Raw genomic sequence first — 27,694 nt, forward strand, 5'->3', positions numbered from 1 at the left:
TACAGATCAAGAGATACAGAACAGTTTCTCCTGGCTCTGAATGAGCCGTTTAAAAGAGGCTGGGGTGCTCCATGCCCACATAAAGGAGAGGTGAAACCAAGTCTCTTGATTATCAGACCCTAGATGCCTGGCAGAAAATAGATGAATCACCTCCATGCTGAAGAATTAAAACCTTCCCCTTCAAATGTAGAAAAACAAACAAACCAACACCAAAAAAAGCATAGCTGGGGATATAAGACAAAGTTCTAAATTTGCACAGTCATAAACCAAACATTCCTCTGAGAACCCTGAGCTGTGTCTTAAAACAACACTTGGAAGGTAGGTAGAGTTTGCTGGGATCATTAGGTCTCATACCAAAAAAGTCTATCTTGCACCTCCACCAATTCTGCCTATAATTTTCTATGGGCCAAATTTCTACTGCCGGGGCAACCAGCCAGGTGTGCACTGGCTCTCAGCCACAGACTGTGCCAGTGCCAAGCACTACATATTGTTTGGAACACAGCCTTGAAACATCTTTAGAATTATCAGAAGGAAGGCCTGTTCTCAACAGCACAAAAAGTACTCCACGAATTCTAACCTAACCTCCATGAGAGGGTCAGAAGCATGTAGCACAAGCATTGCAAGTCATAGAATACTTGTTTCCTGAGAAAAGCTACCTCAAGAACACAACCACAACAAAAATAAGGGCAATGTGAATCTTCCTTGTGCATCGCACACCATTCTTCTTCAGTGTTCTCCACACCTGCTCCAATACTGTATCAGTTCCTATCTTTGCATAGCTGACTTTGGAATTCTACAATTTCCCTTTACTACTGCAAACAAAGGCAAAACCTTATTATTGGCCTTTTGCATAGTCTCTGGGCAGTGGCATTTCCTCCAGATTTGAATCTCCCTAAACCAAGATGCAGGTCAGGAAGCAACAGTTAGAACTGGACATGGAACAACAGACTGGTTCCAAATAGGAAAAGGAATATGTAAAGGCTAGATACTGTCACCTTGCTTATTTAACTTCTATGCAGAGTACATCATGAGAAACGCAGGGCTGGAAGAAGCACAAGCTGGAATCAAGATTGCTGGGAGAAATATCAATAACCTCAGATATGCAGATGACACCAACCTTATGGCAGAAAGTGAAGAGGAACTCAAAAGCCTCTTGATGAAAGTGAAGGAGGAGAGTGAAAAAGTTCGCTTAAAGCTCAACATTCAGAAAACTAAGATCATGGCATCTGGTCCCATCACTTCATGGCAAATAAATGGAGAAACAGTGGAAACAGTGTCAGACTTTATTTTGGGGGGCTCCAAAATCACCGCAGATGGTGACTGCAGCCATGAAATTAAGAGATGCTTACTCCTTGGAAGGAAAGTTATGACCAACCTAGATGGCATATTAAAAAAGCAGAGACATTACTTTGCCAACGAAGTTCCGTCTAGTCAAGGCTATGGTTTTTCCAGTGGTCATGTTTGGATGTGAGAGTTGGACTGTGAAGAAAGCTGAGCACTGAAGAATTGAAGCTTTTGAACTGTGGTGTTGGAGAAGACTCTTGAGAGTCCCTTGGACTGCAAGGAGATCCAACCAGTCCATTCTAAAGGAGATCAGTCCTGGGTGTTTATTGGAAGGAATGATGCTAAAGCTCAAACTCCAGTACTTTGGCCACCTCATGCGAAGAGTTAACTCACTGGAAAAGACTCTGATGCTGGGAGGGATTGAGGGCAGGAGGAGAAGCGGACGACAGAGGATGAGATGGCTGGATGGCATCACCGACTTGATGGACATGAGTTTGGGTGAACTCTGGGAGTTGGTGATGAACGGGAAGGCCTGGCGTGCTGCAATTCATGGGCTCGCAGAGAGTCGGACATGACTGAGCGACTGAACTGAACTGAAACCAAAAGGAAGAAGAAAGCCAGATAGCCTGCATATAATCCACACTGAGACTCACGCACATGCTTAGATCCATTCCAGGGATTTGTCCAGCAAATACTCAAAGGAGAAAGCACATGCTGGTTTTGGGTGAGATGTACCAAGTAAAGGTGCTTATGTGTTGTTTAGTCATGCAATCATGTCCGACTCATTGAAATCCTATGGACTGCAGCCCACCAGGCCCTTCTGTCCATGGGAATTTTCCAGGCGAGAATACTGGAGTGGGTTGCCATTTCCTCCTCCAGTGGATCTTCCTGACCCAGGGATCGAACCCACGTCTTCTGCATATCCTGTATTGACAGGTAGATTCTTTACCATTGAGCCACCTGGGATTCCCACCAAGTATATAGGTTTCCAAAAATGAAAACACTGGCATTTTAAAATCTGATGAAATATTTAAAATACACAGAAAAATAAACAGAACAGTATCACAAAGACCAGTATGACCACAACATGTGCTGGCCATATATTTACTCCCAATTTTTAAAAAATGAAGCATTTTACAGAATTACTGTCTCTTTTATACCCTCCCCTGAAAACATCTCTTACTCTATTTGTCTTCTCAGAGGTAACTACTATCCAGAAACTGATGTTTCATTTTTTCCCATATTTTTATGCTTTGATTACATTATAGTCATGTATCTAACCTAACCTCCATGAGGTTAAGTTAAACAAAATAGTACTGTTTTGCAATGCAATTTCAGTTCAGTTCAGTCGCTCAGTCACGTCCAACTCTTTGTGACCCCATGAACTGCAGCACGCCAGGCCTCCCTGTCCAATGCAATTTAAAAATATGTAAATACACACACATATCTATGTGTATTCATGTAGATTTAAAGGAATCCATTTTCCTTCTTTAATTTTTAATTTTTTACAGTGAAAGAAACAGATATCCAAATGTACAGAATGCATCCACAATACTGGGCCTGACTACTTGTTAAGATGGTCAGGAATCAGACTTTCAAAGCAACATAAAAAAGTTTTACTGGAGAAGTCACTTTTCAATAAGAAGAATGTCTTGTATTGTCCCTTGTCTACTGACAAAATCAATGACCAAATACATGTCCACAAGCACAATAAAGAAACTTTGTTTGGGTTCTTTGTAGCAGTCAATCTAGTAAATTGGTTATTTAAATTTTCACATGCTATTGACTTTTAAGTACAGCTGATATTTACCTGACAGAATCAGGAGTTCAATTATCTCTGCATCTCCCAGAAACGCAGCCACATGAAGTGGGGTTCGCTTCTCAGAATCCTGAAACGATGGCAAAGATAAACAAGTCAGTACCGGCTGGAGGTGCCTTTGGTAGATACAGTATAACATGTCACGTACTTGTGGGAGAGTGTGAAGGCCACACATCTATTCAGATGAGTGCTGGTTACACATTTCTCTCAGCATCTCCCCCAGTCACATGAAGGAAAGATCCCCATTTTTGTGTCTGTATGTTGTATTTGCCTCATTGCTCCTTTTATTAGAGCCCAGCTCAGGTCAAGGATGGCCCATCATGCACTGGATGATGAAATAATTTATCTTTAAATCTTCAGCATGGGTAAAAAAAATTTCAAAGCTTCTACCTATCTTAACAGTACAGTTCAAACTTTCAATTACTTATTTTCTTTCTAAGAAAACCTAGTGAAACTATTCACAAGGACATGAAATATAAATACAATTATTTTCCATTACTCTTGCTTAGACCACTGCCCATTCATGTAATGCTTATTGAATGCCTACTGTGTGTCAGGAACCAGGTTCTGGGGACAGAGGGGTGGCTACGACTTCATGCCTTCATGAAACTTACAATCAAGTGGGGAGGCTGGTAACAGTCATGTAACCTAATGACACATGAGATCCTTTCAGATGGTGATAAAGACTATAACAAAATTAAAACAGGATAATGAGATAAAGTGACTGTGAAGATGGGAATAAGATTCCTTAGAATGGTTGAGTAAGGCCTTTCTGAGGGTGCTGACACTGAAGCTGAGAGCTGAGGCAGCTATTACTAACTCTGTTGTATAGATGAGAAACTATGGCTCAAATAAATTAAGAAATGTCCTCAAGACTCCACAGGTATATAGCCGAGTCAAGATTAGACCTTCACCTGTCAGATTCCAGACTAAGTCCTTTGCATGGCTGTGAGGCAGCATGATAACAGGCAGGGGAAAAAAATACTGCTTCCCCATCTGTAAACTGGAGATAATACCTCCCTAGACGACTGATACGAGCATTCAAGACAATGTAAGTCAGTCAGTCCTCGGTAGGTATGAGGCTTGGTGTATGCACAGCAAGTGCTCCGTGGTAGCCATTATTGTCACAGCATAGATAGTTGTGGGATACGGAGCCTTCCCAGGACAGAACCCCCATCCAAGTCCTCTACCTGCCTCGTTTGTAGAAAAACTTTAGCTTCCAAGGCTGTCCCCTAGTTTCAAAATACAAATTCAATCAAAATGAGAAAATGCAGGAACAAAGAAAAGAGAAAATAATACGGACATTCAACAAAATCTAGAACCTTTAGCTCCTCCTCGAGGGTTACAGATAATATCCTGAGCCACATCCTTGAGTTGTTTTGCAGATACTGAAACCTCCACCAAGAGGAAGAAGTTAACTGCATGCTGACATAAGCATGTAGATCCCAAACAAGTTGGAACCAGAATGTTAAGGATGCTGACACCCAATTACCTCACCACCAACCAACCAGAAGAATGGCCATAAGCTGATCATACACCCCAAAACCCTCTCCATCACCCTGACTTTAAAAACCTTTCCCTGAAAGCCATCAGGGAGTTCAGGAGTTTAGAGCATCGGTCGCCCATACTCCTTGCTTGGCCTTGCAATAAATGCTGCATGTTCCTTCACCACAATCCAGCATCAGTGGATTGTCTTCACTGCACGCAGGCGAGCAGAACCAAGTTCGGTTCAGTAACAACATCTTCCCTCGAAGACTGAGAACTTTCATAGGGTACAGAACAGGTCTTACCTCTTTCCCTATAGCAGCACCATACTAGGTGAAGAAATGAAGTGAAGTGAAAGTCACTCAGTCGTGTCCAGCTCATTGCAACCCCATGGACTATATAGTCCATGGAATTCTCCAGGCCAGAATACTGGAGTAGGTAACCTTTCCCTTCTCCAGGAGCTCTTTCCAACCCAGGGACCGAAGCCAGGTCTCCTGCATTGCAGGTGGATCCTCTACCAGCAGAGCCACAGGGAAAGTCCACACTAAGTGCTCAGCATAAACTGACCAAACTCAACTAGTCTGCATGCACGGCCTCTGCCACAAACTTTCAGTAGCTATCCTAGAACAAAGGTAACCAAAGCCTATGCACCATCTTGGCGGTTTCTCCAGAAACTAGGATGCATTTCAGTGTTGACATTTGTAGTCATTATTGATTTTGATCATCATTCCTATCACTGCTTGATTAGACAATATACCTAGTAGGTATACCTAGGATGTTATTTTGTTTTCTGACAGTTCAGGTCCTCTGCTCTCAGTCTCTTTCAGACTATAGCTTTTAGGCATTTCATGACTGATTAATATCTAAAACAGATGGTAGGCAGGGAACAAAACAAGAACTGATCTTCAAGCCAACCTATTTGATAGGAGGTCTGGTAAACAGGTTTTATGAAGAGATTAACTAACTTTTCAGTGGGTCAAAAGAGTGGGTTTGAATTAACTGGGAATTTATGTTGTCTATGTACGCTGCAGGCAATCACTACATATAAGCGAAAGTAGGGCAGTCACGTTACTATTCCATATTAGATAATAATATGCCTTAGAAAAGGACTTCCCTGGTAGCTTAGTCAGTTAAGAGATCGCCTGCAATGCAGGAGACCCAGGTTTAATCCCTGCGTTGGGAACATCCCCTGGAGAGGGAAATGGCAACCCGCTACAGTATTCTTGCCTGGAGAATTCCATGAATGGAGGAGCCCAGCAGGCTACAGCCCATAGAATCACAGAATCGGACAGGACTGAGCCACTAACACTATTGTAACACTATGGCTTAGAAAATTCAGTAAGATATAAAACCATGGTTAACCCTCTTATTGCCATATCATTCTGTGAAAATAAAGATTCAGTGTTTAAAAGCATATTTGCTTATTTGAGAATCAAGTATTAATTTATACAGTGAACTATACAAATAACTGAGATCAGACTTTCACAAATGTCTTCTATTTCTTCTACTGATGTTTCTACAAGCACTTTCCTTTTTAGCTTTATATTCTCTTTGAATCCTCTGTAATGACTGAAAAGTATCTATTGGGCCCTAGGATAAAAGTTATATAATTATATGTTCATTCATAAATTGAATCGGTTCCAGAGTTTGGTTCAACAAATTAAACCTCACCTAAGTTATTTAAACAAGGACTAACCCAACCCAAATTATGACTTTAATTTGACCTGAAGCAAAGTCAATGCTCTGTTTGAGAACTTGGCCTCAAATACAAGCCAAAAAATACCAATATTCAAATCTGGTTGGTCCATCATTATATAACAGGCTTTACTCATTCGGTAGGTCCTTTTATGATATGACTTGTTCAAATTTAAGTTTTTATATTATAATATGGGTGTGTTACATAAGATCGTGCTGTAAAGACTCCTTGATTATAAATCCTATTTTTCCTCTTTTAATATGCATTTAAAGGTTTCCTATAGCTTTCTGAACACCTGTGCCAACTGATACTCTCCTTCAGTGACAAGCCATAAACAGGCAACAGCAGAGAAGATCTATATTCAGGCAGTAGTTCTTCGGTTCACTGAAGCAGCAGAATCATATAAACAATTTCATGTGTTATTAAGACCTTACCCAAAAAACAATGCATTACTACTATTGACCAAGGGTTGCCAACACCTGCTCTCAAGCAAGGAACCTGAGTGATGTACAGGATCATAAGTTGAGGGATGAATAACAGAGTCACATCCATCACCATACCCAACGAGGTGAAACCAGCCAGAGGTTGCAGTTCATCCTCTAAGTAAAAGGCCACTCTACTTGTCATAAACCAGATAAATGGAGTAGGAGATGCAATGGTAGAAGGAGAGGGGAGGCTCCTCTCCTACCGTCTACCATTTTCCCTTCTACCAAGGGGAAAAGAAAATGCTAATAACAATACTAGTAAAAATAGGCCATTGGCCAATGATATCCCTATGGTATCTAAAAGAAGAAACAAAACCCATCTGGTACTGATGCAGTGCTTTTAATTTTTTTTCATAATGTTTTCTCATCTGTTCTATTACTTAAATCTTATAACATCCGTATCAGGGGAGACACATCTTTCAGAACTTTGTTGTTAAGCCTTGCTACCACCATTTAAAAGATATGGACTCTGAGCCCTTGGATATGTTGTATGACTTGCCCAACACAACACTGTAAAGCAATTATTATCCAATTAAAAACAGATTATAGGACTTTAGTTTGTTAGCCTCTGTTCCAGATGTCTAGGAGACATCAGCAGTCATCCTTTTGTGTCCTATGGGTCATAGCCCACACACAGAAACCTTGCTTACAAAATGCAGGGTATACATCTACCAAGAGCAAAAGATCTGAACAATGAAAAAGGAATTTAAACATAAAATTCAAAAACAAACCAAAAAAATGGAAGCGAGGACATCATCATAGAAGTTGCCTTGATAGTCAAAAAAACTTTCCCTTATAATCCCTAAGAAATTCTGGGGAAAACATGACAAATACATAGTAAATGTTCATTTAAATGAGCTTGCAAAAGTTAAATGGTCTGGGGCAAGAAATAAGGAATAAACTGAGAACCAAAGCTGGAAGCACATGAGCTCATTACCCTGCAGGGAGAAGCCGTACTCCAGGGGCTTGCGACTGAACACTCGCTCTGAGATGGAAGGTGAGGTGGAGAACTGAAACTAGAAGACCTAGAAAGTGGTCTTGAAGAAAGATTCCTAAAGAACAATGGTGGGCTCCAGAAAAAGCTAAACACTCCCTGGGCAGATGGCAAAGCAATGCCTTAGCCTAGATTCTTAGCGGAAGAATAAAAGTGTCTCCACTGAGCATGTGTATCCCCAGAATCTGCCCTCCTGTGGTTTCAGGATTTGAAGAATATTGAAGTGGATTGCCATTTCCTACCCCAGTGAATCTTCCCAACCCAGGGATCAAACCCACATCTCTTCTGTCTCCTGCATTGTCAGATTCTTTATCACTAGCACCACCTAGGAAGCCCCCTATATAGTCTAGAAACTTTTGAGCTGGAAAATAGTTATAAAAATTGGTTCTAGGCCAAGAATACCCTGATGGTGCCAAGAAGAAAAAACATCTATCTAGAGAGATGTGTCCTTGATCCAGATAACCCAGGATCCCCACAGACTAAAACTTCACTGAAAGTGAGCTCACAAACCACAGACCTATGTAGAAACAACTAATTTCCCATAAGCCAGGGTCAGCAGGCATACCAACCAGCAAGAGATTGATATAATAGAAGAATCAGACAGAGATACAAACAATGTTTAAAATCATTTAAACGTGAAGGACAAAGCCCAAGGGAGAAAATAAAGCCTTATGTATTTTTGACTGAACAAAATCTGGGGGAACAGGTATGAAGGAAGAATTATAGGAAGCAGTACAAATGATGTTAGAAACCATCTAAGACTTTGATTTTAAGAGAGATGAAAACAGAAGAGCTGAAAAAAATTGAAGGAGGATAAAATTAGAACAGTGACTTTGGAATATGTTTTACCACCATATATTCAGCCATATTTTCTAGGTACAGACATATATTGAGACGGTATTATCTTCCAGACACTTGATAGATGTTATTAATAGAAATACAAAATTTGAAACATCCAGCCATCACCATAAAGACACTTACATCCAGTAACTAGTTTGCAAATTTAAGACATCAGAAAAAAAAAAAAAAGCAGGGACATGGTAATTTGATATTTGTGATGTTAAAAGATTTGTGAAAATTACCACATGCACTGAGACAAAGTGTTGGTCACTCAATCATATCAGACTCTGCAACGCTATAGACTGTAGTTCACCAGGCTCCTCTGTCCCTGGAATTCTCCAGGCAAGAATTCTAGAGTGGGTTGCCATCTTTCTCCAGGGGATCTTCCTGACCCAGGTATCAAACCCAGATCTCCTGCACTGCAGGCAGATTCTTTACCATCTGAGCCACGAGGGAATCCCACTGAGACTAATGTTGTAGTAAATATTGTCCCCAAACCTGTTCAATTCTGACCAAGCCTGGCGCAAAAAGTCTAAACGGACAAGAAAAAAATCTCTCTTGAACTGGGACATGAACACATTTTGCCCAGGACTCTCAAGAAGCCCTACTGGCTCCTGCTCAATATGAACTTTGGAAGCCCTGAGCCAGACTTCCAGTTCAGTCACAGAGCCCAGATGATATTTTATAGGCTGCCTTGGGGTAGTTTCTGGATCAAAACTAGAATCCAGGACCAGACTAGGACAAGAGTAGCCTTCAGGCACTGTAGCCAAGCTACATGTTTTGCACCATTTACATATATTCTATCTGTTGTCCAAGTGGACTTTCTGAGATGACTAACAGTTAATAAATGGTTGTGTAGGTCTTTACAACACCCAGGAACACAGAGGAGAAAACAACTCAAAAGCAAGCACACATCAGAAATAAACACAAAAATAAACTCAAAACGGATTAAAGACCTAAACATAAAATCAGAAACTATAAAACTCTTAGAGGAAAACATGGGCAGAACACTCTCCAACATAAATCACAGCAAGATCTTCCATGACCCATCTCCCAGAGTAATGAAAACAAAAATAAACAAATGGGACCCACTTAAATTTAAAAAGCTTTTGAATAATGAAGGAAACTGTAAGCAAGGTGAAAACACAACCCTTAGAATGGAAGAAAATAATAGCAAATGAAACAACTGACAAAGCATTAATCTCAAAAATATACAAGCAGTTCATGCAGCTCAATACCAGAAAAACAAAAAACCCAATCAAAAAGTGAGAAAAAGACCTAAACAGACATTTCTCCAAAGAAGACATGCACATGGCTAATAAATACACGAAAAGATGCTCAACATCATTCAGTATTAGAGAAATGCAAATCAAAACCATAATAAGGTATCATCTCACACCAGTCAGAATGGCCATCATCCAAAAGTCTATAAACAATAAATGCTGGAGAGAGTGTGGAGAAAAATGAACCCTCTTACACTGTTGGTGGAAATGCAAACTGGTACAGCCACTATGGAAAAGATTGTGGAGATTCCTTAAAAACCGGGAATAGAACTCCCATAAACCCAGTAATCCCACTTCTGGGCATACACAGCAAGGAAACCACAATTGAAAGAGACACATGTACCCCAGTGTTCACTGCAGCACTATTTACAATAGCTAGGACATGGAAGCAACCTAGATGAATGGATAAGGAAGTTGTGGTACATATATAAAACTCAGGAAAAGTAATGTATTTGAGGATACATAAATACATAAAGGAATGTATTTGAGTCAGTTCTAATGAGGTGAATGAACCGGAAGCCTATTTATACAGAGTGAAGTAAGTCAGAAAGAGAAAGACAAATACTGTTTATGAATGCATATATACGGAATTTAGAAAGACAGTACTGATGATCCTACATGCAGGGCAGCCAAGGAGACACAGATGTAAAGAACAGACTTTTGGGCTCAGCAGGAGAAGGTGAGGGTGGGATATTTGAGAGAAGCACTGAAACATGTATATTACCACATGTGAAATAGATGAGCAGTGCAAGTTTGATGCATGAAGCAGGGCACCCAAGGTTGGTGCTCTGGGACAACCCAGAGGGATAGGTTGGGGAGGGAGGTTGGGGGGAGGTTCAGGATTGGGGGGATACGTGTATACCTTTGGCTAATTCATGTTGATGTATGGCAAAAACCATCACTGCATTGTAAAGTAATTATTCTCCAATTAAAATAATTTTTTAAAAGAAATAAATTATCAATGTACTTTTTAAAAAAGATTGTTCAAGTTCACAAAAAGGCAGAGCTTTTTCTATTCTCTAGGAGCTTCAATTCCAAATAGCCCTTGGCAAACAGATTCAGACTCATGGAAAAAATTCAGGTTTCTTCAGAAGGAAGGAAGGTTAAACCCTCCCTTTCTATGAATAGCCAAAGACACACACAGCCAGCTGGCGTCTGAGCTAAATTTGCAGCATGTCATAGAAGGATCAGGCAGAGGAAGTTTCTGTCATCTGTTTACCAAAGAAGCAGATGAAACAAAATAGGGAACTAGAAGCATGTCCATGTAAAGTGAGCTTGACATGGCCAGAGAGTCATTCTGGCAGCTAAACAACACTGTGTTAGGCAGGCCAACTGAGGGGACACCACAAACCTCTCTTTTGAAGATTAAGAATTGTTTATTACAATTCTTTGGAAATTCTAGTGAGAAGTGTATGATCTAATCTTCATTGTACGTATCTGTCGTACACTAAAACAAACATCCCTCCCTACACAGAAATATCTTAAATACCAAGACAGGCAAATAGCACAATATTAAAAAACAAAAACAAAAATAAAAAAACTCTACAAAGCTTTCCTGTCATGAAACACAGAAGTTAAGTCCCAATCATCAACTCAAATCCCCACTACATTTGTTTGCTCCTGCTCATCTCCGCTCAATGTCCAAAGAACTCTGGACACAAAATAAGTACCTTGGAGATACATCAAATCATGTGAGGAAAAGAGCCAAAGACACATTAAAGATCTAGATCAAACAAGATACAGAAAGGTAAAGATTGGTCTGAATCTCTCACTTAGTCTGAAGTGAGAAATTAAAAGAAAATTTTAAAGAAGAAAAAAAAAGCAAACAAGGGAAACAAAAATCATATTTCTTTTTAACAGCTCACAAATACAGAGAAGAATAGAAAATACCGGATCTATATGTCCCACCAGCAAAATCAAACACGTTAACATTTTTTTACATCTGCTTTAGAACTCTGTTTTTTTAAAAAACAGCGTTAGGGGTAAATGTCATGAGTACTGTGACTTATAAATGGTTCAGGAAATAACTCGCTATGTGTGTGTGTGTGAGACAGACAGAGAAAGGGAGAGAAAGGCAGAGAGACAGGTTAGGCAGTTTTTGATTCTTTACTATGAGAAAGGATGACATTCTGTCCATGGATCTCCCAGAATATGTATGAGAATTCCCCTAGAGTAAACATCAAGAAAAGAAAGAGCTGGGTCTCAGGGAATATTCATGTTCAACTTTATTAGGTATTGCCAAATAGCTTTCAAAAATGGTTTACCAATTTATACTCCCACCAGTCACAAGTTAATTAGTTACTTTTCCTGACATCCTTGCCAATATTTGCTATTACCAACCTTATTACTCTTTGCCAATATGATGTACCTAACGTGCTATTCCATTGAAGCTTTGATTTATATTTCACTACATACAAGTGAGGTTAAGATTCTTTTCATATGTCTACTAAAAATTCTGGCTTCAACTTCAAACTCCCTGTATATCTCCTTTATCCATTTCCAAATTCAGTTATTCATCTTTTTCTTATGATATATGGAAGATTTTTAAAAATATTGCTTAATTCAATTTTCAGTGAAAACTCAAGTTTTACCTTCACCTAAACATAGGAGAGACAGGTCAATGTCTACCCCAAGTCACCATCAAAGAAAAATTCAGATTTACAATCATTATTCATCTTCCACGCATGTGTGCTCCCATGGAGCCAGATTTTTCTTGGCTGGAATACTCTACGCCTCAAAAGTGATGGTCTATCTCTGCCTCTACACTCCCCCAGCACTGAACAACCTCATTCAACCACCTCTGTTGGTATTTTAACCCATCCATCTGAATGTAACACAGAGGTATGAGAAACACTAGTACATTTTGCTATATCTAAAAATGTTTCAAATTCAAACCTCAAACCTATATATAATTCTTGAAACTAAATAATAATCACTCAAAAGACTTTAAAATGAAGATAAAATATAGGAATTCCCTGGTGGTCCAGTGGTTATGACTCCTACTCTCATTGCTGGGGCCCAGTTAGATCCCTGGTTAAGGGCTAAGATCCTGCAAGTCATATGGCCAAAAAAATATAAGAGAAATGAGAATGCCAAAGACATTTTGATTATATCTGCCTTAGGTAACTGAATACTATATATTTTATTGCATTAATTTTTTTAAACTAAATTAACATATATTAAGTAAAAATTATATCAAAGATTTGTATATTTTCTAATTTGTTCCTAAAATAATACTATGAGGTAAATGTTATCATCCCTATTTTACAGCAGAGGAGCCTGAGACTTTCAGATGATAAGTAACTGGACCAGAGTCACACAGTTAATCAGTGATAGAACCATGTTTCAGAACCAGATCTGATTTCATTGCTCTTGCTGACTCTTCGAATAGTTATCAGTCTTGGCAAACAAAATGAAAGTTATTGTTCATTGTAATTAGTACTCTTGCTCTAATAGTCTAGACCTAAGAACAAAATTCTCAGAACTAAAAAATACTAGCTGGCAAGAAGAGTAGAGTTGGAGAACAAACTACCTGATTTTCAGATTTTATCATGAAACTCCTGTATTCGAAACAATTTAGTACATTGGTGTAAAGACACATATATGGACAACACATGATTTTCAAAGAAGGTTCCAGGAAACTCACTAGTGAAAGGATAGTCTTGTCAATAAATGGTACTGAAACAATTAAACAAACAAAAAAAGCTTCAACCTATACCTTGCACACTGGACAAAAATTAAATCAAGATGGAACATAGAACTAAATGCAAAACTTAACATTCTGGAGGAAACATAGGAGAAATCCCTTGTAACCTTACATTAGACAAAGATTTCTTAGCTATAACACCAAAGCATGACCCATAAAGGCACAAATTGAATTTCATCAAAAACAGTAACTTCTGCTCTTTGAAATACATTGGGCTTTCGGTTTGTTTGTTGATTTGTTTGTTTGTTTGTTTTCTGGATGCACTACACAGAATGTAGGATCTAAGTTTCACAAAGAGGGGTCAACCCACACTGCTTATATTGCAAGTGTAGATCCATTAACCTATCACTGGAGAAGTCCCTGAAATACAGTGTTGAAAGAATGAGAAGACAAGCCACAGAATGAAAGAAAATATTTTAAAGTATATATAGGATAAATGACTTCTATCTAGAATATACCAAAAAACTCTCAAAACTCACTAATATGAAGACAAACGATCCAATCAAATAGCAAGCAAAAGATGTGAACAGATATTATACAGATAGCAAATAAGTACATGAACTAATGCTCAACAACACTGATCATTAGGGAAATGCAAATCAAAATCATATTACACACTTACTAAAATGGCTATAAGCATCTGAAGAACAGCAAGAAGAGATAAGAAAGCCTTCTTCAGTGATCAATGCAAAGAAATAGAGGAAAAGAACAGAATGGGAAAGACTAGAGATCTCTTCAAGAAAATTAGAGATACCGAGGGAACATTTCATGCAAAGATGGGCTCGATAAAGGACAGAAATGGTCTGGACCTAACAGAAGCAGAAGATATTAAGAAGAGGTGGCAAGAATACACGGAAGAACTGTACAAAAAAGATCTTCACGACCCAGATAATCATGATGATGTGATCACTCATCTAGAGCCAGACATCTTGGAATGTGAAGTGAAGTGGGCCTTAGAAAGCATCACTATGAACAAAGCTAGTGGAGGTGATGGAATTCCAGTGGAGCTATTTCAAATCCTGAAAGATGATGCTGTGAAAGTGCTGCGCTCAATATGCCAGCACATTTGGAAAACTCAGCAGTGGCCACAGGACTGGAAAAGGTCAGTTTTCATTCCAATTCCAAAGAAAGGCAATGTCAAAGAATGCTCAAACTACCGCACAATTGCACTCATCTCACATGCTAGTAAAGTAACGCTCAAAATTCTCCAAGCCAGGCTTCAGCAATACGTGAACCGTGAACTCCCTGATGTTCAAGCTGGTTTTAGAAAAGGCAGAGGAACCAGAGATCAAATTGCCAACATCCGCTGGATCATGGAAAAAGCAAGAGAGTTCCAGAAAGACATCTATTTCTGCTTTATTGACTATGCTAAAGCCTTTGATTGTGTGGATCACAAGAAACTGTGGAAAATTCTGAAAGAAATGGGAATACCAGACCACCTGACCTGCCTCTTGAGAAATCTGTATGCAGGTCAGGAAGCAACAGTTAGAACTGGACATGGAACAACAGACTGGTTCCAAATAGGAAAAGGAGTACGTAAAGGCTGTATATTGTCACCCTGCTTACTTAACTTCTATGCAGAGTACATCGTGAGAAATTCTGGACTGGAAGAAACACAAGCTGGAATCAAGATTGCTGGGAGAAATATCAATAACCTCAGATATTGCAGATGACACCACCCTTATGGCAGAAAGTGAAGAGGAACTCAAAAGCCTCTTGATGAAAGTGAAAGAGGAGAGTGAAAAAGCTGGCTTAAAGCTCAACATTCAGAAAATGAAGATCATGGCATCCAGTCCTATCACTTCATGGGAAATAGACGTGGAAACAGTGTCAGACCTTATTTTGGGGGGCTCCAAAATCACTGCAGATGGTGACTGCAGCCATGAAATTAAAAGATGCTTACTCCTTGGAAGAAAAGTTATGACCAACCTAGATAGCATATTGAAAAGCAGAGACATTACTTTGCCGACGAAGGTCCATCTAGTCAAGGCTATGGTTTTTCCTGTGGTCATGTATGGATGTGAGAGTTGGACTGTGAAGAAGGCTGAGCACTGAAGAATGGATGCGTTTGAACTGTGGTGTTGAAGAAGACTCTTGAGAGTCCCTTGGACTGCAAGGAGATCCAACCAGTCCATTCTGAAGATCAACCCTGGGATTTCTTTGGAGGGAATGATGCTAAAGCTGAAGCTCCAGTACTTTGACCACCTTATGTGAAGAGTTGACTCATTGGAAAAGACTTTGATGCTGGGAGGGATTGGGGGCAGGAGGAGAAGGGGACGACCAAGGATAAGATGGCTGGATGGTATTACGGACTCGATGGACGTGAGTCTGAGTGAACTCCGGGAGTTGGTGATGGACAGGGAGGCCTGGCGTGTTGCGATTCATGGGGTCGCAAAGAGTCGGACACGACTGAGTGACTGAACTGAACTGAAAATGTCTAAAATTAAAAAGACTGACAATATCAACTGTTGGTGAGGATGTAGAGGAACTGAAACATTCATACACCACTGGTGGGAATGTAAAATGGCAGAATCATTTCAGATAATAGTTTGGCAATTTCTTAAAAAGTTAAGTACAGACCTAAATGACTCAGATATTTAGGAGTTTACCCAAGTCAAAAGAAAGCATCTGACCACACAAAGACCTATACGTGAATGCCTGTAACAGCTTTCTTTTAATTTAATTTATTGAGTACAGTTGATTTACAATGTTCTGTTAGTTTCTGCTGTACAGCAAAGTGATTTGATTATGTATATTCTTTTCATATTCTTTTCCATTATGGTTTAGTACAGAATATTGAATATAGTTCTCTGTGCCATATAGCTGTTGCTCAGTCACTAAGTCATGTACCATATAGTAGGACCTTGTTCTTTATCCATTTTATATACAACAGTTTGCATCTGCTAATCCCAAACTTCCAAAACATCCTTCCCTTATTGCTCCTCCCCTTTGGCAACCACAAGTTCTAACAGCTTTATTTTCATAGCCAAAAATGGAAACAATCCAAATCTCTATCAACAGACAAATGGATAAGCAAACCGTGATATTTCATACAGTGGAACACTATTCAGCAATGAAAAGGAATGAACTATTGCTACACATTACAACATGGATTTGTTGTTGTTGTTCAGTCATTCAGTGGTGTCCGCTCTTTGCAACCCCATGGACTGCAGCAGCCCCGACTCCCCTGTCCGTCACCATCTCCTGGAGCTTACTCAAACTCATGTCCATTGAGTCGGTGATGCCATCCAACCGTCTTGTCCTCTGTCATCCCCTTTTCCTGCCTTCAATCTTACGCAGCATCAAGGTCTTTTCTAATGAGTCAGCTCTTCGCATCAGGTGGCCAAAGTATTGGAGCTTCAGCTTCAGCAGCAGTTCTTCTAGTGAATGTTCAGGACTGATTTCCTTTAGGATTGACTAGTTTGATCTCTTTGCAGTCCAAGAGACTCTCAAGAGTCTTCTCCAACACCAGAGCTCAAAAGCAGCAATTCTTCAGGCTTCCCTGGTGGCTCAGAGGTTAAAGCATCTGCCTGCAATGCAGGAGACCTGGGTGCGATCCCTGGGTCAGGAAGATCCCCTGGAGAAGGAAATGGCCACCCACTCCAGTATTCTTGCCTGGAGAATCCCATGGGCGGAGGAGCCTGGTGGGCTACAGTCCATGGGGTCACAAAGAGTCGGACACGACTGAGCGCCTTCACTCACTCAGCCTTCCTTACGGTCCAACTCTCACACCCATACACGACTACCAGAAAAACCATAGCTTTGACTATACAGACCTTTGTCAGCAAAGTAATGTCTCTGCTTTTGAATATGCTATCTAGGTTGGTCATAGCTTTTCTTCCAAGGAGCAAGCATCTTTTACTTTTAAGACTACAGTCACCATCTGCAGTGATTTTGGAGCCCAAGAAAATAAAGTCTGGCACTGTTTCCATCGTTTCTGCATCTATTTGCCATGAAGTGATGGGACCAGACGCCATGATCTTAGTTTTTTAAATGTTGAGTTTTAAGCCAGCTTTTTCACTCTCTTCTTTCACCTTCATCAAGAGGCTCTTTAGATTCTCTTCACTTTCTGCCATAAGGGTGGTATCATCTGCATATCTGAGGTTATTGATATTTCTCCTGGCAATCTTGATTCCAGCTTGTGCTTCATTCAGTCTGGCATTTCACATGATGTACCCTGTATGTAAGTTAAAAATATGCAGGATGACAATATATAGCCTTGACGTACTCTTTTCCCAATTTGGAATCAGTCCGTTGTTCCATGTCCAGTTCCAACTGCTGCTTTTTGACCTGCATACAGGTTTCACAGGAGGCAGGTAAGGTGGGCTGGTATTCCCATCTCTTGAAGAATTTTCCACAGTTTGTTGTGATCCACAACATGGATGAATTAAAATAATTAAGTTGCATGAAAGGAGTCAGACCAAAAAAAGATTACATACTGTATGAATTCATTTACATAAAATTGTAGGGAATGCAAACTAATGTACAGTGACAGAAAGCAGATCAGGGTGTGCCTAAGGAAGCTGGAGCAGGGATTAGAAAGGGCAGGGGGAACGGGTTACCAAGAAGCACAAGGAAACTGCTGGGGATGATGGATAGATTCATTATCTTGATTATGGTGATAGTTTCATGGATGCAAACATGTCAAAGGACTGATGCTGAAGCTGAAGCTCCAATACTTTGGCCACCTGATGTGAAGAGCCAACTCATTGGAAAAGACCTTGATGCTGGGAAAGATGGAGGGCAGGTGGAGAAGGGGGTGACAGAAGATGAAATGGTTGGATGGCATCACCAACCCATTGGACACGATTCTGAACAAACTCCAGGAGATAGCGAAGGACAGGAAAGCGTGGTTGTGGCATTCCATGGGGTCACAAAGAGCTGGACACCACCGAGCAACTAAACAATCAGACATGTCAAAACTTTGCAAATCTTTGTTTATTACATGTCTACTTTATTGTATGTTAATTACATCTCAATAAAGCTGCTTTAAAGTACACAAGCAGGCAAATAAAGTACATTCTCCATTATACAACATAAAGAAGGGCATATCTAAGAGTCAAAAAAAAAAAAACTCCACCCATGCAACAATTTAGTTACAAGGAAGAAAAGACATGGCAAAATCATGAAAAGAGATGAAGCAATTCATGTTATATCCTGCTCATGTGGAGACATAAAAGTGAAGTTTTGGCAAAAGAATGGGGTGTTGGATTAAACCGTATATGCTTTAAAAACAGGCACAAGCAAAATCTCTCTTCAAAATCTCTTAGGACAGTTACATTTCCTAAATGAAACTTCTGACAAATTTGTACTGGGTAAGGATGTAGACAATAAATCTAGAAAACTAAGTATGAAATGGAATTGTTCATGCCTAATCTGTGGGTTCACTGCAACATGTCACCCGTAGATTACCGGAGGACCGTTGGGATCTTACCAGTGCCCAGAAATTTCCAAGGGACAGAAGTTCCTTTTTTTTAATCTATTTTTTTAAGCACCTCACCAGACACATGATCTGTTGGCACATTTTAACAAAATAATTTATATTATTTTTTGGCTGCACTGTACAGCATGTGGGATCCTCCTTCCTCAATCAGATATCAAACCCATACCCCCTGCAGTGGAGGTGCAGAGTCCTAAACACTGGACTGAAAGAGAAGTCCCCAGAAGTCCTTTTAGAGCAGACTCTGCCTGGGGAAACTGACAAGACAGTTCAGTTCAGTTCAGTCCAGTCACTTAGTCGTGTCTGACTCTTTGCGACCCCATTGACTGACTGCAGCATGCTAGGCTGCTATTTATTCTGTTGCCCTGATTGCATTTGGCCAGAAACATTTCTTGAGAGTCAGAACATAGAAACAGAACATAGAAAAGGGTTCTAGTCCTCTAGTCCTACAGGTTAGAAAACAGGCCAACATGATCAAGTTCTGTTGCCAATGAAACAATAAAATACATTCACCCAATACAAAGGCAATCATCACGAGTTTCTGATGAAAGCAAAGCAGGTCTTCAGGGAACCACCTCTCCCTGAATCCTAAAAGCTAACCAAGTTCATAGATGTCCTGTACAGCATCCCAAGTATATGAAGGAGCAGTGTTTTCAACTGTAATGTATTTGGTAAGTAGTTTATCCTGGAGAAACCATAATTCTAATATACATGGTAGGAAGGTTTTACTGCTAAGAATATCTAAGGAAGCCCACAGTTTGGAACGGCCCTTGGTTCCCATGAGCTAACCAGCGAGAACAGAAGTTTACTTTCTGTTAGGGCCCCACCCTAGGCTCCCGGTCTCTTTTAATTAGTTCATTAACAATTTATTCAACAAAGATGTCTAATAGGAGAGGCAGAAGCAAACTCATAAAAACAATTTCTGTGGCCCATAAAAAATCACCTTGACTAAAATGATTAATATTTCTTTACAAGTTTTTTCCAGCCTCCAGGTGGGTACAGAAACTGAGTTTACACATAACATTGATAATAAAAAGCACCAATGCAGTTATCAAGACCTGAGATCTTAATGATCGGCTCAGTACACCAAGATGCTAACAATCATAAGAGCTAGGTGAAGAATGCTACAGGTGTTCTTCACCTTCTTTTTTCTTTGCCTGTATTTCAAGACCTGAATTAACTCAGTTTAGAAACAAAAAAAAACGAAAATTCCTTTTGCAAATAAGACTTTACTATTTAAAAAACAACAAAAATAAAGCAGAACAAGCAATAGGCTTGCTCTAATAAGAGCTAGTTGTAAGTAATTAAACAGAAAATAGTAAAGCACTGGATATTGTTGCCCATCTAAAAATCTTCGTTATCCTGTAAAAGTGAAAGTGAAGTTGCTCAGTGGTGTCTGACTCTATGCAACCCCGTGGACTGTAGCCCACCAGGCTCCTCCGCCCATGGGATTCTCCAGGCAAGAATACTGGAGTGGATTGCCATTTCCTTCTCCAGGGGATCTTCCTGACCCAGGGACTGCACCCAGGTCTGCCGCATTGCAGGCAGATGCTTTAACCTCTGAGCCACAAGGTTTTAAATAATTGATATGCAAAATGTTCCTTTGCAAACAACAAAACATTATGTTTATTACTAAACTTGGGAAAACTGTAATTTGTATAATGTTCCATATAGTTGCCAAAGCATTGTCCTACACAACTGCATCAGCTTATTCTTAGGAAAAGTCTGAGAAACTGATCAAGTAGGTGTTGTTATCCTCATTTTACAGGACAAGAATCAAGGCTGACTCAGAGTTGGATGACTTGCTAAAAGTCACACACCAACTTTGGAGGAGTCTTGGTTTCCTGATTCCACATTCTCTGTGTTCTCTCAGAACACCACACAGGATCTTACTAGCCGGTACGCATTCCTCACCAAGGAAGAACCTGCTTCCATCCTCCTCAGGACACGTTAGTGGCCTTTGATCCACCCTGACCTTTCTTCCCAAGTGACCTGCAGGACAGGAATGGACACACACACACACATTTTCCTTAGAGGCATCCTCTTAGGGCCTAAAGAACATACACTTTGGAGTCAGAATGACCTGACTTTAAATCCCTCCTCTGCCACTGAGAAGCTGTGCGACTTTGGGCAAACAAATCAGTTTCTCTGAGACTTATTTTCTTTTCTGTAAAATGAAAATAGGATCACCACCCAGGTAGGCAGAAACTAATTTCCAATAAATATTAGCGATCATCATCATTATTATTGACATCTTTGTGGCTTATCCTAATTCTTTTAGTTCCCCTTGGGATGATACTACATAAGGAGACTCAGGATAAACAAGTTACTGTTAAGAAGTGGTATTTTTAACCATTAGAAGGGCTGACACTGCCTGCTCAAAGCAGGCACATAGCAGTGCTTTGTCCGCCTCCTCTCCCTCCTAAAGCAGTCAACTTCGATGGGCCTGGCCATTGTACCTGTTCCACCCCAACCAAAGGTAACCAAAGTTTCTGCCAGGCTCCAAAATGGGGCCTCCCATGATTCATCCTTTATCTGCTGGGACCCACAGTAGAGTCTTCACCTTATGGAACCACCTAAAACACCTACCCTCCAGTAGCTCTAAACACTTGCTGAGAATATATTGGGTTGGCCAAAAAGTTTGTTTAAATTTTTCTGTAACATCTTACAGAAAAACCTGAATTAACTTTTTCGGCCAACCCAATATCTCTGCTGCCATGAAGGCCTGCTTTCTCATCCAGTCTCAGTGGTCCAGCGGAGTCAGACCTGGTTGCAACTTGAACTGCCCTTGGGAGAAGGATGCTGTGCCCTTTCTCTCCTCCTCCAAAGCTTAAAAACCTTTGCACTAGGCATCCCCAAATTAGAACACCCTCACTAAACCTTTCTGACACTTGACAAGAGAGTTTTGCTGCCCAAGACATCTATGCTATTAATCAGTCTCCTTTATTAACTTATTAGAAGTAAAGCCACCACAGGATCATTGAAGTCGTCAGGAAGATAAACACAGGGCCACTTTATACAGCAACAAGCAAGGAAGCATTCTATGCCAGTCCTAACTGAGCCACTAGGACAGACAACTAAACACACTACAATGATTGCTTACAGAACCTTCTGCTTAGTGAGAGAAGACTGCAAAATGGCAGGCCTCCCAAGCCCTCTAATTACAGACTGATGTGAGTGGTCCCAGAACGTGGAGACGGTTACGTAACAGCATTTCTCGATGAAAAGGAATATGGGAAATGCATCTCTTCAGCTCCAGGATAACCTCAAATAAACCCATACCACTTGACAACATCCCTTGGACAAAATGGTCAGTGGTGCACTTGGCCTTCACAAACGTGCACTATCAGTTCAGTTCAGTCGCTCAGTTCTGTCTCTTTGTGACCCTGTGGACTGCAGCACACCAGGCTTCCCTGTCCATCATGAACTTCTGGAGCTTGCTCAAACTCATGACCATCGAGTCATTGATGCCATCCAACCATCTCATCCTCTGTCATCCCCTTCTCCTCCTGCCTTCAATCTTTCCCAGCATCAGGGTCTTTTCCAATGAATCAGTTCTTCGCATCAGGTGGCCAAAGTATTGGAGTATATGCACTATAGGGGATATTTGTTTCCAACAACTTTTAAATTGCTTAGTATTTCCAGAATAGCTAGTACTTTTTTCACATGAGCTAAGAGCCCCTTAGAATCCTCACTTGAAAATACGGCTTCTGAGAGTATACAGAAGGCAAGAATGGAGTCTTCCCCCAGAAGATCTCAAATACTCATGTACCCAACACCAGAGGACATGGGGATTTGATGGGTGTGTTAAACACTAATACATATCTGGATAATTTGTTTGCTTGCTAGTGTTACCTTCTCTCTATCGAGCTTATATATTTATGGAAGGGAATGATTTTTAATTTAAATATATCTTGCTTTGCATACCATCCGTATTTCTGAAAATGGCCTACACATTAAATGTTATAAAATTATTTTTTTCACTAAAATTATAAAATAATGACAAGATAACAAAAGAGGACATGAGCTTGGCTAGCATCAAAAAGACCACTAATGAATGTCCCTGGTAGTCTAGTCCTTAAGAATCCTCCTGCCAATGCAGTGGGCATGGGTTCAATCCCTGGTCTGGGAAGATTCCACAGGCTGCAGAGGAACTAAGCCTGTGCGCTGCAAGTTCTGAGCCTGTGTGTCCAGGCTTCTCTTTTGCACAGCATAAATAAATCAACAAGCCACAGATAACAAATGCTGGCAAGGATGTGGAAGTGTGAGGGCTCTGAGACCGTCAACACAAAACATTCCCCCTTGAGAAGAAGCAGGGACATTTTGATATAACATAACGGCATTTGTTTTATAATCACAAAACAAGGAGCCCCCGATTTGAGCTTTTTGTCATCTGAGAGAGTCTTTTCATACTCAGCTCAACTGACCTTTCCTCTGAAATCTCTTCGGATTCTCTCCCCCACTCCTTCTACTGTACAATCTTTCATAGCACCATCACAACTGATTGTCCACCCTCCTCTTTCCTGACTCCCACCAACCAGGCTATGGGCTCAGGGAAGAGATAGTCTTATTCATTCCTGTATCAACCATCAGGCTTCCCTGGTGGCTCAGACAGTAAAGAATCTGCCTGCAATGCAGGAGACCCGGGTTGGATCCCTGGGTGGGGAAGATGCCCTGAAGAAGGGAATGGCTACCCAACTCCAGTATTCTTGCCTGGAGAATTCCACGGACAGAGGAGTCTGGTGGGTGTCCATGGGGTCACAAAGCGTCACACATATGGCATGCAGTAGGTGAATACACATTTCTTGGAGGAATAAATGAGGGTATTGTCTTAATTTATTTTAGACTCTATCAAACCTAAATAACAAGAAAAGGCTCTGAGTGAGGATGGCTTGTAGGTTTCTGTGGTGAGGCAGAAAACTGCCATCTACAAGGGGTCAGGGATGCCAAAGAGTCTGGATGGGTCAGTGGCACGGTTGTCTGTGGCCCTCATCCACATCTAAACTTGACTGAAGACAGCAACTCCTCGGTCCATCATGGGTACGGCCTGCCCTTGTTTCAAAACTGTCTGACCATCCCAGGATCCCCAGCCCTTCAGACTTTCTATCCATTCTATCACTTTCAACAAGGCCTTGGTTTTGTGCCTCACTTATCCAGTGGGTGAGAAAGCTTGCTAAGAAGGTGGTACGAAAGTCATGAGGCTCAGCTGCCGTTTCTTATCAATAAAGTTCACCTGTGTCCCCACCAGTGTGGGCTGCCAGATATGCAGCCTGGTTCCAGAGAGACCTCCACTACAATATGACCTACAGATCAACGTACATTCACGTTCACAACCAGTTCACAAATGCCAGTTCCTGAAAACCCAGCGGTTTCTGGAATTAGGGGACCAACATCAAAATTTTGTTTAAGGTGGAATATTTATTTCCTTGTTTCTGGCTACCCAAACCTGTATATGAAATTATTACAGGCTCCTATTAAAATGAAACTACTGGTGTGGCTTGTTCCATGCATAGGAAATCTAGATGTTGGCTAGTCATAGAAAGGAGAAAGTGTGGGCTGGTCACCTTTATTAACAGGCCAACGCAGGCCCAGTGCTGGGGAGGGGTGCTAGTGATGAAGAGCAGGAACACTTAAGAGGAGACGTTTCTTAAGAGGAGACGGCTGGGATTTCCCTGGCAATCCAGCAGGGACTGCCTCCATGCTTCCACTGCCAGGGGCACAGGTTCAGCCCCTATTCAGGGACGTGAGATCCCACAGGCCAAGTGGCCCCCAAAAAATAAATAAATAAAAGAAAGGGCTGAAGAGACTACAGTTGTGGGTGTGGGTCCATCAAAGAAAGTCTTTATAAAGGACACATAAAGCAAGTGGGGTAGTATCTACTGCTTCTCAATCCCTCAAGAATTCCCCAGGATGTATTTTCCCGAAAGGCTGAGGTGTATCCCAGACATCTATGTCACTCAGCTAGGACCGGGGTTGCTAGGGAAATTTTAAGGGGTAAGAGACGACTTGATTCCAACTTGGCTGAGTGGGGACTTTCTATTACATCCCTCAGGTCACTGGAGGTCTGGCTCAGAAGCTGCCCGCTGTGTCTGGGTAGACCCCTCTCTGGCAGCACAAGGTCAGGGGTGTGGTGAAGAGGGAAGGAAGTGCAGCTGTTGTGTTCCTGGAGTTCCCAGGCGGTCCTGACACAGGAAGCCCTTTCCCTCGGTTCTCTGGAGCCATGATGTGGGGTCAGGATGGTCGTGTACTTCCTCCAGCTGAAGAGCAGCTCTCCAGAGAGCCCTTCCCCCAAGCAGGTTTCCCGGGCTTTGCTGCCACACTAGGCATATGCAGTGAGAAAGCCCATGCTTACCAGGAGACCACTTTCCCTGCCACAGGATTCTCTCACCTCCTGCTGCTCCCCTCCCTGCAGTCCTCCCCGAACACCCATACCTCTCACCCCCACTCCCTGATCAAGCGACCCTCTGCAAAGAGTTGGCTCATTGGAAAAGACCCTGATGCTGGGAGGGATTGGGGGCAGGAGGAGAAGGGGACGACAGAGGATGAGATGGCTGGATGGCATCACTGACTCGATGGATGTGAGTCTGAGTGAACTCCAGGAGTTGGTGATGGACAGGGAGGCCTGGCGTGCTGCAATTCATGGGGTCGCAAAGAGTAGGACACGACTGAGCGACTGAACTGAACTGAACTGAAGCCCCAGAGCACTAGACCTCTGCTCAGTCAGGCGTGCCTCAGCCAGAACTGCCTTCCTCCTCCTCGTTTTCCCAATGCCTGAGATGTCTTTGTTTTGAAGGCCTAGCCCTCAGCCTCCTCCCGACCCTCCCTGAATTGCTTTCCCAGCAACATGTCTCAAAACTAGTAGTTCATCTCTCCTTGGTCCCTGAAATTTGCTTGCACTTTGCAAGATGTCCAAGAGCCATATAAGCATCCTCTCTAGTAGATACAGTGACTGAAGATGCACAGGGTGTCAACTTGGTGGCAAGTGTCACCTGACAGAGGAGCTGACCAGACAAGGCTTTCATTTTTGGTGACCAAAATCTAATTGCTGCCATAGCCACCTGTAATTACCAGGGTGACAGAAAGGTGGAATGAATAGCAACCACAGTGAGTGGGTCACATCCTGCATCTCATTTCCTGTGTGCTCATCTGTGAGCCAGGTGAGCTAGGAATAGAGAGTGGTAACTAGGAGGCCATATGTAAAAAGGGCCCTGAACACTAGAGAAGCTCAGAAAATGAAGTTCTGTGTCCAAAAGACACATATCTTGTCTTGGGATATGAAATATATATCCTGAATAAATCATCTTGTCCAGGAATAAAAGCATAACATATATAAGTGACAGATCTAGTTTCCCAGCTATTAGAAGTTAATAAATTTGGCACTTTAGTTTATAAGTCATTCTCTTATAAACTTAGTGTGAGTAAATTCCCCAAATTCTAATCACTCCCACTGAGCTGAGAAAAATTATTTCTCTGGGTGAACTGCATAATAAAGTTTGAAAACCATTAGCAACAAGGAATAAATGTGATAAGACATGCCTTTAAGCAGTACTCCATCAGCAAAAAAACTTTTAACACAAGCACAATTATATTTTTAATTATCTAATCACAAATTTCAGACACATTACTATTTATCATACTTAATATTCTATAAGATGCACACAAAATGTACATTAAATTTTTTTAAGAAATAGAAGTGGGTATTCCATTGCCCTCAATGGATCACCTTGCACACTTCCTGGGATTCCTTTACTCCCTTTTTGGGAATCTGTTGTCTTAGATCAAAGACCTCACCTTAGGACTAGACCATCCAACTCAGACCAGTGTCTTCCAGTCATTAAGGACTACCCAAGACTTTCTGGACTATTCCCCATCAAGAATAATTTCTAAGGGAGCATTGTACAGTGCTACTTCACGAATGAAACTCACCGGAATGGATCTATGAATAGAAGTTTTGGCAAATCTGTATCCAAGTAATGTTTTTAAATAATTCAAACTAGTTCTTATATGTCCTAATTTATAAACATCCTCCTCTTATCTGATAAGCATGAACTATGTTTGATTGCTTCACCTCTAGGCGCTGAGCAAGTAGAAGAGGCTGGAAAAATACTTGTTTATCACAACTCTGGCTCAGAGCCAAAGTGAGAATATCCTTGTCATCTGTTTTAATGCAGCCCGTTCTTCCCCTTCACCAGGCTCTTCTTCCCAAGTTATCCCCGAGGCAGCATACAGGCACAGCAGTCTCTTCCTTATCTAGTATTCTATTGAGCAGAACACAAATTCAGCTACCTGTTTAGTATAATTCAAACATTTAAGATCTTTGCAATGACTCGCCTTTGAAGCCCTGAGCTGCCATGTCAGAAGTTCAATTATCACCTAGGGGCCGAGAAGTGAGGATGCCCAGGCCACGTGGAGAGCCCACGTGGAGTTGCTCACACTGACAAATAGCATCAGCTGCCAGGCACGTGCGTGAGGACATCTCCAGATGATTCCAGCCCCCAGCTGACAAGTCTTTCCAGCTGAGTCCAGATGCCATGGAACAGAGAGACGCTATCCCGCTACACCCTGTCTGAATTCCTAACCCACAAAATCCATGAGCATAATACAGTGGCTGTTTTATGCCACTCAGCTGTGGGGTGGTTTGTTTTACAGCAATAGTAACAGT

The 27,694-nt window shown here is 41.2% G+C and overlaps 1 protein-coding gene across 3 annotated transcripts in view; it reads right to left on the reverse strand.

Annotated features, from left to right (window-relative positions):
• The window catches only part of ANKRD44 (ankyrin repeat domain 44), a 315,568-nt gene that overhangs the window by 145,799 nt on the left and 142,075 nt on the right, over positions 1-27,694 (reverse strand). For all 3 annotated transcript variants that reach the window (XM_069577913.1, XM_069577911.1, XM_069577912.1), the window contains exon 3: positions 3,095-3,173. In XM_069577913.1, coding sequence (XP_069434014.1) covers positions 3,095-3,173 — 79 coding nt within the window. The remainder of the gene's footprint in view (positions 1-3,094; positions 3,174-27,694) is intronic.

This window comes from Ovis canadensis, chromosome 2 (assembly GCF_042477335.2).
Source record: "Ovis canadensis isolate MfBH-ARS-UI-01 breed Bighorn chromosome 2, ARS-UI_OviCan_v2, whole genome shotgun sequence".
In the NCBI taxonomy this organism is placed as follows: Eukaryota; Metazoa; Chordata; class Mammalia; order Artiodactyla; family Bovidae; genus Ovis; species Ovis canadensis.